The sequence below is a fragment of the Corythoichthys intestinalis genome, chromosome 17 (assembly GCF_030265065.1).
Source record: "Corythoichthys intestinalis isolate RoL2023-P3 chromosome 17, ASM3026506v1, whole genome shotgun sequence".
Taxonomy (NCBI): Eukaryota; Metazoa; Chordata; class Actinopteri; order Syngnathiformes; family Syngnathidae; genus Corythoichthys; species Corythoichthys intestinalis.
In genome coordinates, this window is record NC_080411.1 from 39381492 (window position 1) to 39401482 (window position 19991).

Genomic DNA, 19991 nt, shown 5'->3' on the forward strand with positions numbered 1-19991 from the left:
GAGAAATGTTTATTTTCTATTTATTATTATAAATAGTCTTGTAAGTTGATTTTATTGCTGACACTGCGTTTCGGGGTCATCAACATGTTGTGCCCCCCCGCCACAAAAGTCAAACTCCTCCTATGACTTAAGTGCAAAAATACGTAGGTGATCAGGACATCTGTAATTTCTATGGTTAAAACAGTAGCATGAATGAAACGTATTTTAAGTGGTAGTATTAGTAGCTATCAGACAATACCATTCCTGTAGTTTTTTCAGTGATATCTGTGAGTATTGCTCTTCCCAGCTCATCTGTTTTTGGACCTCTCTTATTTTGCGTGTCTTCTCCCGCTTAGCCTCCTCTTCAAAACACTCATTCAGCTGTAACTCCTGCTTACATTGACATCACACAGACGTAGGAACCAACACTCTGTCATTACTTACTTGACTTCAGATTTGTTGTTCTCATAGTCAAAATTTCACAGTGTGATCGTGTGTACCGCAAATGTCAGCCGGGAATGTTCTGGCAAGTCATTGTTGTCCCTGAGCAGTTTGTTGAACATATTCTGAATCTCAGCAAGCCTTTTCCTCTTTTCAGACTTTTTCTTCTCAGCTTCCTGAGACAGATGGGCTTTCTCCAGCTTCTGTCTGACCATCTCTATGCTGCAAGGTAGGAACAAATAACTTTAATGTTTTCCTGAAACTACCACCTCCTCGGTCACTGGACAAATGGCTCAACAAGCTGAGCCACATTTGCTCCAGCAGATTCAGACTCTGAACATACTGGTTAAGCTCTCATTCACTGTGCCCGAAAGTCTGCGGCATAATTGTATTAAATTTTCGACTATAAACAATAAGGGTGTGACAAAATATCGAAGTGGAAATATATCGTGACACTTTGCATCTCAAAAGGTTATGGATACGCTCATGCCAAGAATCGAGATATCGTTGTAAAAAGGTGTCAATGTTTTAAGAAAATAAAGAAGGAACCAACGAGGTGATACCAAAATCTTCCACCATAATAGTGTCTCAGTTAACTCTATGGCTGCCATTGACGGCGCTCAAAGCCCAATTCGTTAAGACTGGGAAAGGCAAATGAACGTTTGTTCATTCAAAACCAGAGCATTCACAGTCACTCTTTCTGATTTTTAGAGCATTTACAGGTCACTTCCTGTTAAGGTTGAGTCGCAGCCTATGTATTTGGGAGATTCCCGGGTCACTTCCTGTTCTGTAACCTAAAATCAAAAGGAATTTACTCGGCATGTGCCGGTATGAGATTCTATTGCGAGATCGTCATTGTGAGCTATGTATCACAAATCGTATTGTATCATGAGGTACCAAGAGGTTCCCACACTGCAAAAAAACTCAGTCTTAGCAAGAATATTTGTCTGATTTTCTAGTAAAAAACAATTACTCTTAAAATGAGACAAAGTCCCTTAACAAGTAAAATTTGAGCAAGAATTATTGTCTTATTTTAAGACAATTAATCTTAAATATCTTGTTAAGCCAGAAAATCTTGAAAGCACTTTGTTTTTTGTAAAATCTCATTGAAAACAAGCCATTTTTGTCCGTCATAAACATTTTCAAGCTTTTGAATTATTTGTAAAAGAGGACTTTTCGTATTTTAAGACATAGACCCAACTTATTTCAAGAAAATCTGTCCTTTTTATTGAAAAGCATGCACACTTCATGTACACATTTATTGCAACATGAAAGACTGTTTAGACCTGTAAATCATCAATTTCATCACATTATACGTAATTGATTCTTTGGATAACAATATTGTGTTATTACAAAGTCTGCCTAGTTGCACTACAAGTATGCGTGTACTTGTACTCCAAGTAAGTGTACTTGTGTGTACTTTTAAGACAAATGTGTGTACTTGTACTACACGTACGTGTAATTGTAATACAAGTAAACATACTATTTTACAATTATGTGTACTTGTGTGTTCTTATACTACAAGTACATGTACTTGTGTGTACTTGTACTACACGTAAGTGTGCATGTAATACATGTAAACCTACTATACTACAAGTATGTGTACTTGTTTGTACTTCTACTAAAAGTACTTTGTACGACAAGTACTTTGTACTTGTACTACAAGTACTTTGAGCGTGAACAACAAGTGCTTTGTACATGTACACATACTATACTACAAGTATGTGTACTTGTTTGTACTTCTACTAAAAGTACTTTGTACGACAAGAACTTTGTACGACAAGTACTTTGTACGTGTACTACAAGTACTTTGAGCGTGAACAACAAGTGCTTTGTACATGTACAACACTAGTAAAATATAACTAGTTTCAAGATCTTGTTCATCCTGAATCGATGTCTTATTTTAAGAATTCTTAGTGAGACAAAAAGTTGCTTGTTCAACTGGCAGACTTTTCTTATTTGTTATAAGCAAATCTTTTTCAGGAAATTTTTGACCCGTTTTAGAAGTGGATTTTTTTCCCAGTGCACCCCTAATAAACAACGGGACAAACCTTGACAGGTGGGTTAATTTGCCTTCATTTTTATTTCACTGTCGCTACCCTCCAGTGTTTGGGACTTATAACTTCACCAGGTCTAAATACATGAACGGTACACGTGTATATCACAGCACAATGCCCAGCAAAGGTGATATCCGAAAACAACGAAATCATACTTAACCTATCAACTGCTGGGTCATCGATGTCCTGAGCCAAATCCTCATTCTCAAGACCGTCCTAGTTGGAAAGTCAGAATATTACTTTCTGAAATAAAGTGGTACCTCAGCTTAAGAAATTAATTGGTTCGGGAGTAGTTTCGAACAAATACATGTTACAATTACATTATTGCTCAATAAACATAAAATCAGAGTTGTGCATAATGAAAAAAAAACAAGGATAGAGTAAAACATCGACGTTAACCTCTACTGTCAATTGGATGCCACGAATGCTAGGCAATAGCCAATGACAGAGCAGCTACAAGTATGTTACGTTCAGTAAACTCTGGGAGCTACGAGTACCAGCCATACTATTCTTTTGCCTTTCGTAACCTGAAATTTCTTTCGTACAAAGAGGCAATATTTTCCCATTGAGGCGTGTCTTAAACTGAAAATTCTGTATGTAGAGATGGTCGTAAGTAAAGGTACCGCTGTACTATAAATGTGTTTAAGTGAAAACCATCTTTCTGGATGAAGTTTACCAACCCTTGGAGAAGGAACCATGGCTCTATTTCTACTCAGGCCTTTCTGTAGTTTCTCATGAGGAAACAAGTTGAAGGAGAATATATTGCCATCATCTCCGGCTGTTAACACAAATTGGTCGTCGTAGCTGCAGCAGATGTGCCGTAGTTGTCCATAATTGCTGTCGTGGACGCTCAGATCCCAGTATGCCTGCATGGAGGTTAGGGTGTGGTTGTTTGGATCAAGTGGGAAAACTCTGATGGAACCTGAGTGCATGCCACATAGCATCAGCTGCCTGTTGGAGCTGTGACAAAAACAAACATACGCAAGACCAGCTCACTATAGAGTAAAACCTGTAATTTGATTTTTCTTTGGCTTTTTCCAGTCATCATACTTGAAGGTGATTGTACAAATGGGGTCATCATCAGCATTCGGGACTGTTAGGAAGTCAAATGGTTCATCATGGCGTTGGTCTGGACCCTCATCCTGTCTCTCAGAGAACTTGCAATGGTACAAGAAACCTGAGTCAAACCCTCCCTGGAAAGAATTCATTGAAATTAGGCAGGTATACAAAATATGAGTGCATCCTGTTATTAAAGTTAATTTCTGGGTGTATCTATCGAGTCATGATAGATACTGACCTTATCTACTGAGTAACAAATTACCCATCATTTAGAATGCTTGTGATACAAAAGAAGCATGTTTATTTCAGTATTTTATGCTGAATGAAATGGACCCCTTGGATGTGTGTGGAAGAGATCGATATATTTATCAATTTTATTTACGAAAATGAGAGCCTTCCAGCCACGGTCTCGGATTGAGGAAGAAGGCGAATGTGACGTCAGCGGACTAATAATCTCATAAAACAGCCATTACTATCGTATGCAGAAGGACTGCGAATTCAGCTGATTTTACGGATTAATTTGTTGTTTTAATTTTTTGCGTCACGCCAGCCCGATGTGCTGCAGGCTTTTGTTGCTACACCAGGGAGACCGGTATGAGGCTTTTTGGATTTCCAAAAGATCCTTGATCACCGCGAAGAATGGACAAAACAAGTCGGCAATCAAGAGACCATTGCACGGATGACTAAGTGAGTAAGCTACATGTTTTATGTTATGTCAAACACCCGGATCATTGCAAATGTTTTAATAAGGAGAAAACAAAGGAGGGGGCTTGAATTTTGTGGGTGACAATGCTCCTTGTCCACCGAGAAGGCCACTCGGCTGACGACCGGCAGCTTGTCGCACACCATGGTCACCAGCCAATGAGCGTCCATGCTTGGGCAGCCATGCGCTCTCGTCTGTGGTTCTCGATTGTGGAGAGACTTCCACCCCTCTCTACCCTCTTCATGTGCCCGCCGACAGAGCGCTATCCTCGGCTACGGCCTGGGGATTCTCGATTGTTTCCAGACTTCCACGCCTCTCTGTTTTTTCGCGTGCTCCGACGTCGGCCGGTTGGTCCACCAAGAATGCGCCATTTACGGCATTCATTCCCCTCTGCGTCCCAGCGATGAGCACTGCCTGCCAGCATGGGCCTCAGCAGAACGACGAGCCGAGACTTGCTCACCGCCAGGGGCTAGCTGATCGGTGAAGACGATCAACTCCGCTGCCGTGTGTGAAATGAGTCGGGGGAGTTTTGTGTGATTTTTCGTTTTTGAAAGGCGAGGAAAAGACTTGGAAGAGCCGTTCGGTTCGGTTTAGAATGTCACCTAGCTCTCACGCCTCCTGTTTTGTTTACGCTCTTTCCTTTGCTCCGGAGCTAGGGCAGGAAAATGACAAAAGCCGGATTAACTCCAGTGGCATAAAATATCGTTCGGGAGGTTTAAGAAGTCGGCAATATTGACCATCATGCATTAATTTTTCCCTGTCGTACTGAATAAATGCATTTTAATATTTCATGTTCCATTTAGCACAAGACTGTTATTTGTCATGACCATACCATTTATTTAGCATTTGAGGAAAAAATACTTCGATAAAAAGAATATCCTGTAAAAATATTGGAGTAGAGAGATAGAAAAAATGATGACATTTTGCTATCTCTGTCGCATTTCCCTCGTTCTGAATCTTCCCCATTGGGCTGAATTCTAAATCAGCTGAAATCATTACTCTGCCGATGTCATCAACCAGCCGGAGGCTCCAAAGCGCTATAATGACAGGCGGGGGGGGCTAAACGGCAGATTAAGAGAATCATTTTTTGTCATCTGCGCTTTGCCAAATTGTTGTATATTGTCAAATCATCTCAAAATATGATTTTAATTCATATAAGAATTCTATTTAAGATTTTTTTAATCGCATCACAGGCACTTTAATGTATTTTTATGTATAGTTACCATAGACAGCCAGAATTGACCAGGCTCTGAGTAGAAACCACAGTGAAGAGGACTACGAGGGTTAGGGACGACCATGGGGGGTAACTCCTCATCTATCTTTTCCTCTTCTGGAACTTGATGCTCTTGATGCTCCTGTTGCTGTTTTACCTTGAAAGCTTGTCGCCTTGCTATTTCCTCCTCTCTCTACAAACCCAGTGACAAAGCAAGTCATGAGAGTTTTGTCAATTACAAGTGGGTCAAAGGATTGGAAGCAATAATGGGATTGTATAACTGTAAATAAAGAACCATTATTGTAAAATGGTGTAGCTAACATTCACGGAAAACACATTAAGCGAAACCTTAATTCGAGATTTGATGCTTTTGAAGCAGAACGATCTCCTGGGCAGTTCCAGCAGTTGGTAAGATTTGGTTGTCTTCAGGGTATTGTTATCAGGACACGGGACCTCCACAACATGCCCACTCTGACACATGATAAGCAGGCTGCTTTCATGCTGTGTAACAATGTGAATTGTTGTCAGGATTTTTTTAATATAAAAAATATACTGCCCTTCAAACAGAAACTTACATGGGAATGAGGTGACCATTGAAGTATCTGTACTTTTTCGGGAACTTGAACAAAACCAACAGGTTCATATTTTTCTCCAACAGTAAAAAAGAATACAGTGCAATCTGAGCTCTATGGATAAAGGTAAAGATTAGTTGAATAGCAAGCAAGGAGTGAAAAACACACAAGCCATGATAACCATGATCAAGTGAATTATTAAAGTGCTTACCCCTGTGGCTAAAATTTTACCATCACGTTCATATGCAATTGAGGTTACAGGGCCATTGTGGGGTTTGAAGGCCTGTTTGAGACGAATGCGAGTGTCTCCTTTGTTGTTATGGAGCCCCGTGGAATCGAAAAGCTCCAGCAGGCGCACCACCCCATCCTCAAATCCTGTCACCAATAAACCTCCACTGTAATTCACCTGCAAACAACCATCTGAGAATTTTTCTCCATAATTCAAGTTTAATCGCAATTAAATAGCATTCATAAATGTCTATTCTTACCGAAGGTGGTGCCCAATGGAGGGCGGTTCCACCCTGGTTGAATCGGCTACTGATGAGCTCGGTTTTTGCCAGAAAGTCAAAGATTCTAACGGTACCTTGAAGAGGGAATATCAAGACCAAGCATGTGAGTTGTGACAGACGTTTGAAGTCTTATTTGTGATGCAGATTAGTACAATGAAAATTCAAGATGATCAAGTTAGTCTGGGGAGAAATGTGCTGCCCATTATTAGAAAGCTTGGCTTCAGCCCCAGGTCATTTGTCCTTCCTGGATATTGACTCAAAACCTAAAAAGATCTTGGCCATTGTGTAGAACAAAACATTGGACTATTTTGGAGGACCCCAATCCAAATCCTATCGAACATTTTTGTAGGGTAACCTACTGAAACATGCAGTCTTGATGAAGCACCCACCTAATCTTAGACAAATATCTAAATCTCATTGAATTGCAGAAATCACTTCAAACATTAAATATAGGATACTTTCATGTTTGTCAAAGCATGTTACTCTAGATAGTTCCCACTTAAATGATCAATATCCTTCTATTTATCTATGTGTGTTTGTACTACAGGTATATGGCCCCAAAGTAGTGACTCACGATCTTTTGCAGTAGTTGCCATGAGGTGACTTTTCTTTGACACATCAAGGCCCTTGATTGGTCCAGCATGGAAGGATATCAGGCACTCTGGATCAGGAGTCTGCTCACAGAGATTTCAGTTAGACTCCTGCTGTATTAGTACAGTGGTATGAAAAAGTATCCGAACCTATTGGAATTTCTCAAATTGCTGCATAAAATCACCATCAAATATTATCTGATATTTGTCAAAATCACATGGATGTAAAAACAGTGTCTGCTTTAACTGAAACAACCCAACCATTTATAGGTTTTCATATTTGAATGAGGATAGCATGCAAACAATGACAGAAGGGAGAAAAATAAGTAAGTGAACCCTCTGCCGAAGGAGACTTAAAGAGCAATCGAAACTAATTTTTACCAAACAAGTTAAGTCAGGTGTGTGCAAATCACTGTTGAGTGGTTTAAAGCTGCCCTGCCCACTATAAAACACACACCTGGTAAGAATTGTCTGCATGAGAAGCATTGTCTGATGTGTATCATGGCTCGGTCAAAAGAGCTGTTCGAAGACCTGCGATCAAGGATAGTTGATTGGTATAAAGATGGGAAAGGATACAAAACCATCTCTAAAAGTCTGGATATTCATCAATCGGCAGTCAGAGAAGTTGTCTACAAATGGAAAGAGTTTGGCACTGTTGCATCTCTCCCCAGGAGTGGCCGCCCACCAATGATGACGCCAAGAGTTCAGCGCAGATTACTCAGAGAGGTTAAAAAAAAAAATAATAAAAAAAAAAGAACCCTAGAGTGTCTGCTGAAGACTTAAAAGAAATCACTGGCACAGTCCAATATCTCTGTGCACACATCAACTACCGTATATGTAAAACTATGGTGAAGATATGGTGTTCATGGGAGGATCCACGGAGGAAACCACTGCTGTCTAAAAAAGACATTGTTGCTCGTTTAATGTTTGCAAAACGGCTCTTGGACACTCTGCATACGTTTTGGCAAAATATTTTGTGGACTGATGAAACCAAAGTTGAATTGTTTGGGAGTAACACACAACATCATGTGTGTAGAAAAAATGGAACAGCTCACCAACTTCAACACCTTATCCCCACCGTGAAGCACGGTGGAATGAGCATCATGATTTGGGGCTGTTTTGGAGCCTAAGGGCCTGGACAACTTGCAATCATTAATGGAGGAATGAATTCAAAATTTTATCAGGATGTTTTGCAGGAAAACCTGAGGCCATCTGTCAGACAGTTCAAGCTAAAAAGAGGATGGATGCTGCAACAAGACAATGATCCAAAACACAGAAGTAAATCAACTTCAGCATGGTTTCAGAAGAACAGAATACACATTCTGGAGTGGCCAAGTCAAAGTCCAGACTTGAACCCCATTGAGATGCATGGCATGACCTGAAGACAGTGATTCATGCCAGACATCCCAGGAATCTAACTGTACTACAGCAGTTTTGTAGAGAAGACTGGGCCAAGATTAGTCCTGATCGATGTGCCAGACTGATCTTCAGCTACGGGAAGCGTCTGGTTGAAGTTATTGCTGCCACGGGGGGGCACAAAATATTAAATGCGATGGTTCACTTACTTCTTTTTCCCCCTTCTGTCATTGTTTGCATACTATCCTCATTAAAATATGAAAACCTATAAATGTTTGGGTGATTTTAGTTAAAGCAGACACTTTTTTCATCTGTTTGATTTTGACAATGATCAGATCACATTTGATGGTGATTTTATGCACAAATGTGAGAAATTCCAAAAGGTTCAGATACTTTTCCATAGAACTGTATTTGTGATTTTTTTCAAAATAAGTTATCCTATTGTTCACTCAACATGATCCTTGATCATTTTATTTTGATTCGCAAGTCAAGGTAGACATTGTTCTGTTAATAGTGTAGACGAGCCTCACGCTGTATGTGAAAGAAAGATCCAGTTTCCAAATAGCTCCATTGGAATCCTAAAAAGTCAAAGAGGTAATTTTTTAATGTGTTCAATAAGGTTTCCATTGAAGATGACTGGTGACCTGAGCAAACCAAACAGTAGAGTCGGGAAGGGAGCTTTTCACTATTGAGGAGAGGCATACGTGGCGCCCAACAATCATCTCATTCATGGGCTCCATCTCAAACTTGCTGCTTTCACTGCTACTTTCTGCATTGCAGATTCTCTCATAGTCCCAGCCCTGCAAGGTCAAAGGAACGTTACATATTCATACTGATCTGATGGGACTGTCACAGCTTTCCAATTATGCTGGGAGTTTTGGTTTTACCCGGATCATTCCATCAGAGCCGAGAGTCATTAGCTGTCCGTCCTCCAAAGCAAAAGGCTGAGCAACTCCTGTATGACAACATTGTCCTCCTTTCCTGCAGAGTTCCACTTTAATGCAATTTCCATCCCACAGTAGCAGATTGCCCCAGTTTGAGCCAGACACCACCTGAGAGGATGGACGCTGGTCAAACTGTTAATATAAACTGTCAGATGAGATAGGGTGCAAACCTTTCCATCGGGAAGTTCTATATAGCCTTCGATGTCTGTTGCTGCCATTTTCCCAAAATGCCCAATAAGCCCTTCCAATTTGAGACCTGTAAATGTGCTAGCAATTCTCCAGAATCTGTGGAGAGAGAATACATTAAACCCAAATATGTGAATAAACTATGTCACATTAGTTTATGTTGAATTACCTGGCAGGTTCAGCCAGTATGATAATATACAATGACTATTACAGCTATAGCCATTCTGCTTGCACACCTCTGGTATGCTTTTAAGCTAGATCCAAGTTTGCTATCTGAGACCATCAGTGGTGTTGTAACTCTCAAGACTCCAAGATATGTCTTGGTCCAGTGGACAACTGGACAATTTGGTGGAAATCTGGCTTTTTACAGTGGTATTAAAAAGTATCTGAACCTTTTGGAATTTCTCACATTTCTGCATAAATAACCGTCAGATGTGATCTGATCTTTGTCAAAATCACACAGATGAAAAAAGTGTCTGCTTGAACTAAAACATCCAAACATTTATAGCTTTTCATATTTTAATGAGGATAGTATGCAAACAATAACAGAAGGGGGGAAAAAGAAAGTGAACCGTCACATTAAATATTTTGTGCCCCCACTTTGGCCACAAAAACTTCAAGGAGACACTTTCTGTAAATGCAGACCAGTCTGGCACATCGATCAGGACTAATCTTGGCCCATTCTTCTCAACAAAACTGCTTTAGTTCAGTCAGATTCCTGGGATGTCTAGCATGAAATGCTGTCATTAGGCCATGCCACAGCATCTCAATGGGGTTCAAGTCTGGACTTTGACTTGGCCACTTCAGAACGTGTATTTTGTTCTTCTGAAACAATTCTGAAGTTGATTTACTTCTGTGTTTTGGATCATTGTCTTGTTGTAGCATCCAACCTCTTTTTAGCTTCAACTATCTGATAGATGGCCTCAGGTTTTCCTGCAAAACATCCTGATAAACTTTTGAATTCATTCTTCTATTAATGATTGCAAGTTGTCCGGGCCATGTGGCAGCAAAACAGCCCTAAATCATGATGCTCCCTCCAACATGCTTCACGGTGGGTATTAGGTGTTGATGTTGGTGAGTTGTTCCATTTCCCTCCAACACATGATGATGTGTGTTACTCCCAAACAATTCAACTTTGGTTTCATCAGTCCACAAAATATTTTGCCAAACCATTCTGTAAAGTGTCCAAGTGCTTTTTTGCGAACGTTAAGTGAGCAACAATGTTATTTTTAGACAGCAGTGGCTTCTTCCGTGGAGTCCTCCCATGAACACCATTCTTGGCCATAGTTTTACAAATAGTTGATGTGTGCACAGAGATATTGGACTGTGCCAGTTATTTCTGTAAGTCTTTAGCAGACATTCTAGGGTTCTTTTTTTTTACCTCTCTGAGTATTCTGCGCTGAACTCTTGCCGTCATCTTTGGTGGACGCCCACTCCTTGGGAGAGAAGCAACAGTGCCAAACTCTCTCCATTTGTAGACAATTTCTCTGTCAATTGATGAACATCCAGACTTTTAGATGGTTTTGTATCTTTTCCCAGCTTTATACAAATAAAAAATCCTTGATCGCAGGTCTTCAGACAGCTCTTTTGACCGAGCCATGATGCACATCAGACAATACTTGTTTTCAAGACAATTCTTACCAGGTGTGTGTTTTATAGTGGGCAGGGCAGCTTTAAACCACTCATCAGTGATTGGGCACACACCTGACTTAAATTGTTTGGTAAAAATTGCCTTCAGTTGCTCTTTAAGTCTCCTTATGCAGAGGGTTCACTTCTTATTTTTCCACCTTCTATCATTGTTTGCATGCTATCCTCATTAAAATATGAAAACCTATAAATATTTGGGTGGTTTTAGTTAAAGCAGACACTGTTTTTACATCTGTGTGATTTTTACAAAGATTGGATCATATTTGATGGTGATTTTATGTGATGTGAGAAATTCCAAAACATATACTGTATATACTGTATATCAAACAAACAAACAAAAAAAACATATGCATTTTACAAGGACTAAGCGTTGTGTCTTTTACTTGATGTGCCCAGATCCTGATGATGTCAGAAGTCCAGGGTTGTATGGGGAGAAGGTCACTCTGTATACCTCCTGAGAAATGGCTCTGCACCTGAGCATCACCTCTTCCTGTCCCCAGTTCCACAAGGTCAGCATGTAGTCAGGTGCACTGCCCAAGCTGGCCAAAAGACTCCCATCACTATTAAAGTTGACAGAGTTGAACGCATACTCTGTACCATCTACACACACATGAAAACATGATCACAACACCATCACGTAAGAGAAATAATACAGGAATGATATTGATTCTATTTACCTCTGAGAATACGATGCGCTTTTAATGAAGGATATTCATATATTATCAGGATGGGTTTTTTCCCCTTCTCTGCCACGACAAAGTACTTATGGCTTGGGTGTACCTACACACAAACGAAATATTAAATGCACCAGTACATGTTGGTTAAACGTAAGAACACATGTGTTGCATGGATCTAGTGTCCGACAAATGCTGGTGGTGCTCCAGACTGGATTTTAGTCCATCAATTTGTTTTGTACATTGCTTTTGCACTTATTGAGGTTGGTTTCAACTGATTAGCGCCTAATTGTGATTTGGCTCCAATGGTTTGGGTGGACACATGCCAGGCCTGGGTAGAACCAAACCTGCTGTACAGATTGCTGGAAATATCCCGGCAGAATTTGGCTCATATCCTGGAGGAGGTGGGTGATAATGAGTCTTATGTATGCAGATATCAACTGATGGGAACTGTGGCCATAGGTGGTGTGATACCAAAGTTGTCTTCAATCCTAAAAGGGAGTTTTATTGACTTGTCTGGTCTGTAGCTACTATCTGGCCCTAAAAAATGTAGATTGTGGCTTCTGCAGTCGGTAAGAAAAGAAGAAACATCTTCCAGACAGCTTTGATGAGATTCTGGTTCAGTAACTGGTGGCTCGGGAGTGGGAATGTGAACCTTTAACACTGAGTGTGGTAGTGATGGTTGTTACCGATGTCGTCTCAGCTGCAAGCACCTACAATTACATGTTTTCTCAGAGGACACAGAGTCTGGGCTTTCCTATCTCTGGGACTAAAGTCAAAAAGTGTTCCTATTTGCTCCCTTTAATTTATTTTGTTCTATTTTATGTACAGTATTTTCTTCATTCTCACCCCAATCGAGCCAATTCCACAGCCACTGCAAGAGCGTATATATTTCTGCTGTTTGGTGGAAATGTCAAGCAGGATGACCATTTGACCAGCAATAAAGGTCAGAGTTCTTTCGTCCAGAAGCCGCAGGTTTGCTCTGCGTCTGCAGTCGTAGCCAAAGGAGTGACTTTAAATAAAAGGAATCAAGTAGGAATCACTATTTTCTGATTCATAGAAATGCTTTTGTGCAGAGCCACATAAAATACATCAAGGCTGCTCTTAATACTAACAGCTTCAACCATAGATAAAGATGTTTGTTGGCTTCATGTGTGTAAAATACAAGTATGAGAGGTAACTAGAAATTACATGAGCAAACAAAAGTACAATCATAACCTCTATTGTACAAGTCGCAAGAGTAGCATATATTGTACATGAAGGATACGATAGGTTTAGGAGATTTTCTGGAATTTCAGAGCCAGGTGTGATGAAAGGTCTGGAGTAAAGCTGCTCATATTTGTAGTACATATCTTCACAGAGGGGTTTTCCTTCAGCGGCCATCACTAGATGATCACAATGCCCTTCTGTGAGAGAAAAAATGAATACATTAACAGACATTCATTAATAATTATGTATAATAAGAAAAAAGGGGAAAAAAATATGACGTAAATTAGATACAAAGGCGTAGGTTTGCATGGGGATGGTAGGGACATAACACTACCAAATTTTCAGGATGCTCAAATTGTCCCCACCAACTTTTAAGCAACCTTATTTGCACTATAGAATGAGTTCAGTTATATAATAATAATTATATAATAATATAATACAATTTTTGTGGACTGCCAGTCCATTTTCCCCCACAAAGCTTGTTTGATCGGCTGATGACTTGACCCCCACCTCCCGCCACACAGACACACACGCAACAGATTCATGTTGACAACATGCCACCTCCTCCGCCCCCTTCAGAGAGAAGGGATATTAGACGTTTTTTAGCCAGCAGCAGCCACTGTAAGTAATGTAAAAAGACGTCAATATTCCGGAGGCGGGGGAAACGCAACTAATTTTGCTACTGAAAGTCTGACCTGCATCAGAGTTAGCAAAATATTAAACTGTGTGAACTTGATAACCTGCCAAATGACTGCAGTCAGGCCAGCCTCCACAAGGAACAATGAAGTCAGACTAGCCATACCTCATTTGGATCATTATTTGCATGATGTGCATTATGGTAATGCAACGCAGCAGCTTTAGAGTGCAAGTCCCTTTATTTAAAAAAACAACAACAACAACAACAAAACAGGGAGCTATCCAAGAATGGGTCCACTACAGGGGGAAACTGACATGAACAGGAACTGACATGGAAAAAAAACATCTGTGAAATGAAATCACACATTAGAATTTCATATGAGTACTTTGGTTCGAGTCTTGAGGTAGTCTAGTATGCCTCAGATGTAGATCGTTCCTTGGACATCTCAGATTTTTAAAAATTAAGGGACTCAAAATGTTTCTCTAGTAGTTTTTGAAAACAAAGGTTTGAACTCAACGCTGTATCACCTTAACCAATACGCATTAAAGTTAGTACAAGTCAATACAGATTTATTTTGCATTGATCATTTAGCCAACCGAATAATTAGGTTCATATTCATGAGAAATCTAGCCCTGACCCCCGTTCAATAGTCTGTATGGTTTTATTAATGTCACGTCCCCAGAGAAAGGTGCAGATTCAGGTTGTGCTGTTATATCGTCCCTACCAATGTTGAGACCAAACCTACGCCCTTGATTAGATTAAACAATTGTCTATATTGATAAAGTACAAATACAGTTCAACAATTTTTAAAATCAACTTATTTGTGACAGCAACTCAACTTGCTTTGGGATTTATTATATTTATTTATGCTTCATAATTATTTTAAGATTGTATTTAACAAACATTTTTCTGGTATGTATTGTTTTTAACACACATTTTCTGGTCTGTTAAATGACCTCCCATTGTATGAATGGACATAAATGTTTAAGTATTGTTTAACTACTATGATGTTTTGAAAAAAGAACAGGAAAATAATAAGCTACAACGATGAAATTCTATTGATCACCATCTGATAAGGTATTTAGGCTAATACAGTCAAGAAGTGTAAGATTGCGCTTACGTTTTTACTTGGTCGTTGCAATTCCGCGCGTATCTCATTTCCAACCTACGTTTGTTAAGTTGTGTCCGTTGCCAGGCAACAGGAAGAAGTTCCTCAATGCCCAACAATACTAAGCTCGATGGTTACGGTAGTTCTCCTGGTATTATAGTAACCTTTTTTTCACCAAGGTAAAATCAGTTGAGAACAGCTTCTAATTTACAATGATGACCCACTCTCCTAAAAAATATATAATGAATAAATTAGGGGGAGGAAAAAAAACTTTTTTAAAAAATATTCTTTATGACTAAAATGAATATGTTGGGGTTATTTCTTTAAAATAAACTTTTATCATGCTCTTGATGAATGACACTCAAAAACAAAATGAATGACTACTGAAAATGTGAATGTTTCCACACCATTAAAGATTTAGGAAACGAGTCAAAAGTCATTCTATAGAACATGACAGTTTTGAAGAAAAATGAGCCACGTTTTGTAACCTGGCTTATAATTAAATTGTGCTGAAATGTGAACTGAAATGTACAATTATTTACATTTTATTTTACCGCCCATTTCATGTTAATCGACATCTATTTTGTTTAGCAACACTGTCGAAATTAAGGTAACGTTTTACGGCAGCTAACGTGAAATTTGATTGGAGCTTTTATTGTCGTAAACCGTTATGGTGGAAGACGCATGGACAGTTTGAGCTGCGTGTCTGTACTCAATGTAAGTTCGCGTTAAAGACGAATTATCAATATTATTACCAGTCGATTGTTTCTGTTAGTAGTAGTTGTCATTTATGTTTCCATATATATATATATTTTTTTCAATCTAGGCTGTTTTATCGCCGTAAAACTCGCAATTCGACTAGAAAATGGCGACAGTTCAATAGGCGATAGAATTGCTCACGAAGTCAATTTTTAAAATGTAATTATTGCCGCTTTATTCTCCCCATTTATTTATTTTTTCCTAGAATGGAAGCAAAACCCAAAACACCATTTTCCCCTAAAGGAGGGAACAAGTTGAAAAAGAAAGGGAAGGGTAAGTTGGAAGCATTTAAAACTACATTTTCATACATAACACTACTTTTAAAGCTTATTAAGTCGTTAGTATATTCGTCTGTACAGATTCTCCTGGAACAGCACCTGGCGGTAGGCCAAATGGTAAAAAGCCCTTCAAACCTTACAACAAGAAGGACACAAAAGGTAAAATGGGGAAGAGTGGAGATAACGCCAAGAAGAAACCTGCCTTTGTTAAAGGTGGAAAAGGACCAAAAAGAAAACTACCTATTGACAAAATGGATGGAAACGATAAAGAAGTTGGAGGTAAGAAATGCACTTTAGCATTGAGCTAATGCATTTCACGTAAACAAAGTCACTGTTCTACTATGATATGGAATTATTAAGTTGAATTTCCAGTGAAGTGAAAATAGTAAGGGTGTAACGGTTTATGTATTTGTATTGAACCGTTTCGGTACGTGGTGCTCGGTTCGGAACGGAGGCGTACCGAACGAGTTTCTGACGTAATGTAACCTTTACTTTTCTAGGCTGTGAATCGATCGGGTTGCAGTTTCTTTTGTGTAGATTATATTTACTCCGTTTTCTCTACTATAATGAGGACCAACACGGTAGGACAGTAAGAAATGTCAACGGCGTGACAACGTGGCCGCCGCGAGAACGCAGTGACACGCGGCCGTTAAAGTCAATCAGCCAATGCTCACCAGTCGCAGTGCGACCGCGTGTTACACGCGTCCCAGAAGCGGCTCAACGCGATGCACGCGAAAAGAACGGCAGAGTTTATTATTTGACGCGTGACGCGGCCCTCCTGCGTCAATACTACTTGCTAGCAGACCGAAAGTCACTCGTGTAAAATACGGTGGATCCGGTCGATTTTCAAACTAATATGCAATCGTAACCCACTTTTTGAGTCCATCAGATCTCTTGAGTGGTAGATCGGGGCACAGTTGACTTGTCTTTATTGATTTACTGCAGTCTTCTCTGCTATAGTAATAACCAACCCCGTGTTCAATAGGCCCTACTCACAGGACGTCACAACCACGCCTCCGCGCCATATTGTCCGTCAACTCGACGTGTTAACGCATTACTGCTACGTAAATTCCTCCTATTATGGCTTGTTTTTCTGCTCGTTAACATTATTAATCAAAATGGTGAAGGCGTGTGTGGCAGTTGGTCGCAATAACAGAGAAGATAGACAGAGAGACTTGGAAGTTCTACCGTATTCCGAGAGACCCGGAGAGGAGAGCGAGATGGACTGCTGCAATTCGACGAGAAAACTGGGCTCCAAACGATTACCACAGATTATGTAGAAGTCATTTTATATCTGGTAAGATGCATTTAATATATATTTAAAGGGTTTTGGGCTGACAACCACAATTAAGATCATTGCCAGGCTAATCGCCGACAACATACACTTTCAAATTCAAGATGCTTATTTCTTCCACCATCAGTACATTTTGAATAATATTTAGCTGGTACCAAGTGAAAGAAGCTGGCCTCGTCTATGGATCATCAGTTAAACAGGTGTGTCCAAACCTTTTGCAAAGGGGGCCAGATTTGGTGTGGTAAAAATGCGGGGGGCTCCTTGGCTGATTTACATAGAACAATATATTTCAACAAATTTTAGCAAGCCCTTCTGTGTGTCACATTTGCTTTATTATTTTTTTAATTCATTATTTCAACAGTCTTTGTGGCGTTCTCTTTCGACACTCAGGCTCTTGCGAAATACTGCTGCTGTGAAATTAAACTAGCTTCAAGTTGCTATAATTTCTCGCTCCGTATCTTCCCTGTAATGTTGTCCAACATGTCATCGTGTCTTGTTCGGTAATATCGTTATCGCGTCACATCGAACTCTTTGAAAACAGCGACTGACTCTTTGCAAATGAGGCAGACGCAGTTGTTGCGCGTTTTATTGAAGAAATAGTCCAATATCCATTTATCCTTGAAGCGTCGGCCATCGCAGTCAACTTTTTTTTTTTATTGGTTGTCGCCATTTTAGAAAATTGGAAGTAAAGGGTCACACGGAGTAATGTCGCTTAGACTGCTGCTCTTAAAGTTTTTCAAACTTACGTGAGAATAGGCTTATTTTGTGTGGACAAGATAGTTGTAGATATCAGGGTAGCAGATGTCAGGCAGAGAGGGCGAAGACAGCGGGTCGAAAAATATCGATTTAGGCATCAAATATGGATCTAGCGAATGGATAGACTGAAGCTTTTCCACATAATGCCTTTTATGCAACGCATCCAATGAGTTTACAGCGTCTGAAAGCACCGGGGCTTCCATGAATTGCACTATAAATTGCACGACAAATTGAAACCATTGAGAATACGGACACACAATGACGGACAATATGGCGGCCGGATACAGCGACACGTCATTCTGTGACGTTGGTGAGTAGGGTCTATACAAAACCCTCCTACCACAACAAAACAAGTAGGAACTAATATTCACATAGGAACTAAAGTTATACAACATAAAATATACAATATAAATGAATACTACATCACATTTGTAAAATATAAACACATAATAAAATAAATAATAGCCCATTTAAATAAAAAACAATTAAATGAGCTAAAACACCTGTAATTAAATAATAAGAATGATACACAGATCCTGCTTACACAATTAAATTTATTAATTTCCTTGTGGCACTTTAACTTGAGAAAATCCACCAATAAAGCTTTTGAAAACTGTTCATAAGAAAAAAATGATTCATTGAGGCATTTCATTTGTAAAATACATGTTAAAATCTTTGTCATTGGGATTGCTTTTCTCTTTAGCACAGGACTTCTTTTTTCTTCTTTCTTTCAGAAAGAAAGCTGACCAATACGCGGGGTCTGACAGGCAAATTGTTTTTGGATTATCTTTAAATACTCGCTGCTTTTTGAGCAGAATTCTAGCTTTGTATAGGCTAATGTTCCTTTTGTTTAAAGCACAAAGGTGTGTAATAAACAACTAGCACATTTATATTTTGCATTTTGTTTTCTTACTGTACCGAAAATGAACCGAACCATGACCTCAAAACCGAGGTACGTACCGAACCGAGATTTTTGTGTACCGTTACACCCCTAGAAAATAGACTTGCATTCTAAATGTGAAACACTAGTGAGGATAACATTTTGTTAACAAAAAATATAACTCCATAGTAGTCTTCGCTCAGATTTAAAATCCTGCGGCCAGGTGTGTTTAATGTATTGAAATTACACACTGCTCAACTGGCAAATAAACACGTTCATTCACTCCCTCCCAGTCAAATTGAATTGGTTGTCTAGTGCTGTCAATGGCTGCCAATAAGTTAAGTTAAATGATATATCGATTCTTGGCAGAAGCATATTGATAACCATGTCATGTGTCGGTACGAGATTCTGACGGTGTGATAACCTTAAGCCAAAATATCACGGTATTAGAATTACAGCTTTAAAATGTGTTACTTTGAGATATCTGGGTTTAAAAAAAAACAAAAAACTTTTTTCCATTGAACAGGATTTTTATTTTTCAAACCTTATTAGCAAATTGGAACAATAATATAATGTTAAGTTAAAATGAATTTAAAAAAAATAACTAAATATTCTAAATAAAATTAAAATAAATGCAGTCCTAAACCCACAGCACATTATTACCATTAGAGCAAAATAATTGAATTATTTTCCATAAAAAGCACGTGTGTATGACTCATCGTGTTTACATAATACACACTCTTTCTCAACACAGACAGTTGCCAGGGAGAAATGTTTTACTACCGCTGGACACACTGAACACTAGAGGTGGGAATCTTGGGGCACCTAACGATTCGATTAGGATTCAGATGCTACGATTTGATTATAAATTGATTATTGATGCACAACAAGCTATTAGCTGCTTTTAATGTTTCGTACATTAGTTCCAAAATTGGTCAAAATCCTCTCAGGCTAAAACAAACTACTATTTCAGTATCAAGTTAACAGTTAAAAACGGTAAATAAAATACTCAAGTCCCCATTCTGTATCAGCAACTTTAAACTACATTCATTTAATTTAATGTTGTGAATAAACCGCTGAAGTTGTTAAAAATGCTCCTGTTGTTCCATAATTTCTCTTCTACTTTTGACATGTGAAAGT

General features: G+C 39.2%; 2 protein-coding genes across 5 annotated transcripts in view; one reads left to right on the forward strand and one right to left on the reverse strand.

Moving 5' to 3' along the window:
• LOC130905686 (cilia- and flagella-associated protein 44-like) overlaps nucleotides 1-14946 on the reverse strand; it is a 43059-nt gene extending 28113 nt beyond the window's left edge. For both annotated transcript variants that reach the window (XM_057819285.1, XM_057819284.1), the window contains exons 1-20: nucleotides 14897-14946; nucleotides 13198-13336; nucleotides 12780-12942; nucleotides 11934-12036; nucleotides 11640-11856; nucleotides 9594-9708; nucleotides 9367-9531; nucleotides 9124-9279; nucleotides 9010-9057; nucleotides 7108-7207; nucleotides 6513-6607; nucleotides 6236-6430; nucleotides 6028-6138; nucleotides 5801-5953; nucleotides 5463-5645; nucleotides 3528-3670; nucleotides 3158-3437; nucleotides 2638-2693; nucleotides 480-642; nucleotides 239-369 (exon numbers count right to left, since the gene is read on the reverse strand). In XM_057819285.1, coding sequence (XP_057675268.1) covers nucleotides 239-369; nucleotides 480-642; nucleotides 2638-2693; nucleotides 3158-3437; nucleotides 3528-3670; nucleotides 5463-5645; nucleotides 5801-5953; nucleotides 6028-6138; nucleotides 6236-6430; nucleotides 6513-6607; nucleotides 7108-7207; nucleotides 9010-9057; nucleotides 9124-9279; nucleotides 9367-9531; nucleotides 9594-9708; nucleotides 11640-11856; nucleotides 11934-12036; nucleotides 12780-12942; nucleotides 13198-13313 — 2693 coding nt within the window. In that variant the 5' untranslated portion in view covers nucleotides 13314-13336; nucleotides 14897-14946. The remainder of the gene's footprint in view (nucleotides 1-238; nucleotides 370-479; nucleotides 643-2637; nucleotides 2694-3157; nucleotides 3438-3527; nucleotides 3671-5462; nucleotides 5646-5800; nucleotides 5954-6027; nucleotides 6139-6235; nucleotides 6431-6512; nucleotides 6608-7107; nucleotides 7208-9009; nucleotides 9058-9123; nucleotides 9280-9366; nucleotides 9532-9593; nucleotides 9709-11639; nucleotides 11857-11933; nucleotides 12037-12779; nucleotides 12943-13197; nucleotides 13337-14896) is intronic.
• Nucleotides 1-19991, forward strand: part of pum3 (pumilio RNA-binding family member 3) — a 48075-nt gene that overhangs the window by 6004 nt on the left and 22080 nt on the right. The window contains exons 2-5 of one of the 3 annotated variants that reach the window (XM_057819288.1): nucleotides 578-649; nucleotides 11653-11765; nucleotides 15849-15916; nucleotides 16003-16200. In XM_057819288.1, coding sequence (XP_057675271.1) covers nucleotides 15850-15916; nucleotides 16003-16200 — 265 coding nt within the window. In that variant the 5' untranslated portion in view covers nucleotides 578-649; nucleotides 11653-11765; nucleotide 15849. Of the gene's footprint in view, nucleotides 1-577; nucleotides 650-11652; nucleotides 11766-15503; nucleotides 15602-15848; nucleotides 15917-16002; nucleotides 16201-19991 lie in introns of those variants that run through there. The other 2 variants (XM_057819286.1, XM_057819287.1) reach the window with 2 other exon arrangements.